The sequence below is a fragment of the Echinops telfairi genome, unplaced genomic scaffold (assembly GCF_000313985.2).
Source record: "Echinops telfairi isolate 266 unplaced genomic scaffold, ASM31398v2 ScPeMD7_7469;HRSCAF=8507_1, whole genome shotgun sequence".
Taxonomy (NCBI): domain Eukaryota; kingdom Metazoa; phylum Chordata; class Mammalia; order Afrosoricida; family Tenrecidae; genus Echinops; species Echinops telfairi.
Genome location: NW_022111373.1, coordinates 149,032,742 through 149,036,632, shown reverse-complemented (window position 1 = coordinate 149,036,632; position 3,891 = coordinate 149,032,742). Strand labels below are relative to the sequence as shown.

Here is a 3,891-nt window from a genome sequence, read left to right as displayed (position 1 = left end):
GAGGAGGGGTGAGTGTGGAGGTGTAAGGGGTGGACTGTGAGCAGAGGAGGGGAGAAGGGAAGGAGGGCCTGAGGGAGCCCAGGATGGGGAGCACCTTGATGGGACCCAGCAAGTGTAGGAGGTAGAGGAGTAGGCTCACGCAGACATGCTCGCCAGGGAAAGTACACCCGGGCAGGTACACCCAGGCAGGCTCACCTGGGCAGGCTCACCTGGACAGGTACACTCACCTGGACAGGTACACCATGGCAGGCTCACCGGGGCAGGGCCCCTGAGAGTCAGAGCCAGGTCATGATTGGGGTCAGGTCTGCTAACCATGGCATGGAGGGAGGCAAGGCTTCCTTTACCCTTGGCAGGTACACACCCCGGTTCTATGTGGGATGGGTTTGACCAGGCCTGGCAAGGGCATTCCATGTGGGAAGCTGAAGTGGTGGCTGTGCCTGGGGCTTGATGTCCAAGTCCACCACCCTGCCCTCTTCCCTGGGAGGGCTCCTTGCAGGCTTCAGAGACTGCCCCCCCCCAAGATAGGACCCCAGTTTGACCTTCCCTCTACCCTCAAAGGAAGAGGTACCGGCCGGCTCGCCCAGCCCTTCAGAGATGAGCTGGGGCAGTGGGTCCTCGGGACTGCCCCTCCTGAGGAGACGGTACTGCTGGCCTGGCAGTGTGGACGGTCCCAGCTGTCCCTATTCTTAAAGTGGAGCTCGGGCTCCAGCATGATTTTATACTCTTAGTTCCTATCTATCTATCTATCTATCTATCTATCTATCTATCTATCTATCTATCTATCTATCTATCCATCCATCATCTATGTATCTATCTATCCCTCAGGCACCGTGATAGGGTGTGAGGGAGCCACACACCCACATGAAAGGAAATGCAGTGACATCGGAAAAGCACCAGGACCCCTCATTCTCGCAGACGCATGCGGAGCGGTTGCTGTTGGGGTCCGTGATAGACCAGGAACCTTGCTCTCCACAGTGTACTAGGAAGCTCTCCGGGAAACCCCGAGGGAATTGTAGAGAGCGGGATAGTGATAGCATGCCAGGTGAGGTAGTGTAGTGTGCCCACCTGGCCAATAAACACACGTGGGGTTAATTGAAGGGCAGAGGGATAAATGGCTCAGTGAGCCTGGCCTTTCGAGTTCTCAGGTCTCTTCCTTTGTGATGGTGGGACCAGGGTTAGCAGTTCCCTGCTCCAGCTTGCAAGGCTGACTTCCTGCAAGACATCCCCAAGGAGAAGCCACATGGACCTACCCCGATGCAGCCCCGGGTGCTGGAGCAGCCGTGTGGAGACCCCTGCCAGCGCTGAGATTACACATTCACTTACTCGGCTTTCCTCCTGCAGTCGGCATCATAGTGTGTGTTTTGTGAGATGGAGGAGGACTTTGAGGATTGGTGTTGGACATATGGGTTAATGTTGGACTTGTGGGCTTGGGCAGCACTGGGTTGGGATGTTTTCTGGATGTGCACTTAACCTTTATATAAAACTCTTTCTTATACATGAGTTTCTGTGGATTTGTTTCTCCTAGACTAACACACCAGTTTAAAAAATCCCACAAGTCACTCTAAGCGACTGAAAGCCTTTTTATTTCCCCAGTCGAAACGTACAAAAAAAAAAAGAGAGAGAGAGAGAGAGAGACGTTTTATTTCCCCCTCCCAGCCCCTGTCCACGTTGCACTTGATTTTAATCATCTTCCGGCTACATAGTGAAGTTGAGCCCAGGGGAGGCCACTGTGGTTAATACTCACGGTGGCGCTTTAAAGCAGGCGTCTTAAAACCTTGGCCTTCTACCTCCCTATCTGCTCCTGGAGGGGAGTGGCCGCGCAGACAGGGCTTCTGTTGGCGGCACCGCAGAGGGGAGGGTTGGCGCAGGGGGTCCAGCAGCCATCTGCTGGTGCGCGGCGTGCGACGCCAGCACTTCGGGAGGATATGGTCAGGAGCGCAGGGCCCCGCGATGATGCCCGTCTGTGCTCCAGAATGTCTCCTCAATGTCTCACCAAAGGCGCAAGGGCTGCAGCTGGTGTGGCGGGCGCCCCAGCCATCTTTCTGGCCCCAGGCGGTCTCCAGCGGCAGTCCGTTCTGTGGGCAGAGCCCACCTCGACTCGGTGCTGCGCCCAGGGCGGGGCTAAGCATCAGTCCGTCTGGCGCGTGGGGAGGGGCCCTCGCACTGGACTCGCTGACCCGCCACGTTATCAAAGGAGCCTTGGTGGCGCAGTGGACTAAACACTAGGCTGCTCACCAAAAGGTCTGTGGTTCGAGCCCACCAGCCGCTCTGCAGGAGACGGATGAGGTGGTGGGCTTCTGTAAAGAGGGGGAATGCTGGGGGGCTGTCAGCTGGAACGGACTTGATGGCGGTGTGTGCCCTGGCTTTTCCACTTCAGCAACGCCTGGGGAGTCCCAGGGCATGGGGCTGCTCTGATCCTCCTCTGTGAGTTGGTGGGGTCAGGGCCCTGCGCCCCTCCCACCTATGCGGGTGGTCTTTCTGATCAGGCTTTTCCCAGATCAGTGGTAGGGGGTGGGGGTTGAGGGGACACGTGCAGAAGCCACTCATAGCAGGTGGTGCTCCTGTGAAGTGAGGTGAGGGGTCCCTGGGCCATAGGAACCAGGCCCTTGAGTGCTCCCCCAGGACTGCGATTCTCATACCCTGGACCACGCAGAGCCAACTGGGTTGGGGCCCCGGACACCTGGGTCCCGAGAGGGGCAGGGCTCACTCCTGGTTATCTCCTGGGGACTCATTCCCTGATCTATGTGGCCTAGTGGTCACATGCATTGGACAGCTAACCGCAAGGACAGCGGTTCAAAACCACCAGCTGCTCTGTGGGAGAAAGAACTCTACTCCCGCCAAGAGTTCATCTCAGACACCCACAGGTCCGGTTCTGCCCTGTCCGATGGTACCCAGTCCCTGGGAGCCGGCATTGCCTCGGCGGTGGTGAGTTTTTGAGGTCCTCAGAAAGCGTGATCGTAGCAACCACCACCTCCCTTTAAAGTGCAGCTGTCTTAGCCTTCACAGTTCTCCCTGGGGGAGGGGGGCAACCCCACCCACCCAGTCATACCCGCTCAGGGCCCCTTGAGGGCAGTAGAGAGCTGCTTCAGGGGGCTTCCAAGGCAGGCATCCCGGGAGACCACACTACCTCACCGTCTTCCCAGGGAGTGGCTGGTGGGTTCCGAGGGCTGCCCTCTCCGGTGCTTTAACCACGACGCCACCAGGGCCCTGGGAAGACAAGCTCACTTGAGAGGCTCTGGGCCCCCTGCCAGCCACCAGCCTGTCTTCCCGCTCCTGCTCTCTGTATCCAGCCTTGGTCGCCTCTGCAGCCCCTGGTGGCAAAAAGGGCGGTCACCCTCAGCCGCCTTCAGCGAAGTTTCCAGAAGCAACCAGAGAGCATCCCATTACAAACCTGAGCTTCTGCCCGGAAGCTAAGGCCACAGAGTGCCTGCAGCGTTGAGTGCAGGCCCTGGGGGCTGGTGCAGCCTCTGCTTCACGTCACAGCACGTGGGACCGTTCTAGATTCCTTCCGCGAACGGGTTCACCTTTAGCACTTAAAGTGGAGTCTTCGTTTACCAGGCACTCGCTGAAGTCCACTCTACAGCCGGTCAATCCTGCCTGTCGCCCAGCAGATCGGTGCCTCCCACCTGGAGCCCAGACTCCAGCTCGGCGGGCACCCAGGGCTGGTGTACGTCGCCCTTGCTTGGGGACGCAGTTCTTCCCAGAGAAGGGTGGTCACGCGGAAGAGCTCCGTGTCCACTTCCAATGCCGGGACACAGAACGCGCCGGCACAGGCCACCGACGCGCAAGGGGAGAGAGAGGGTGTGGCCCCGCCGAGTGTCCCCCACCTGGCTCCGGCGTTGGACCTGGGCAGTCACAACTACGGCAGGAAGGTGCACTCCGCGGCTTTGG

At 58.8% G+C, this 3,891-nt stretch overlaps 1 protein-coding gene across 1 annotated transcript in view; it reads right to left on the bottom strand.

Annotated features, from left to right (window-relative positions):
- Positions 1-3,587: 3,587 nt before the first annotated feature.
- AHRR (aryl-hydrocarbon receptor repressor) overlaps positions 3,588-3,891 on the bottom strand; it is a 96,973-nt gene continuing 96,669 nt past the window's right edge. The window contains exon 11 of the mRNA XM_013008589.1: positions 3,588-3,696. Coding sequence (XP_012864043.1) covers positions 3,588-3,696 — 109 coding nt within the window. The remainder of the gene's footprint in view (positions 3,697-3,891) is intronic.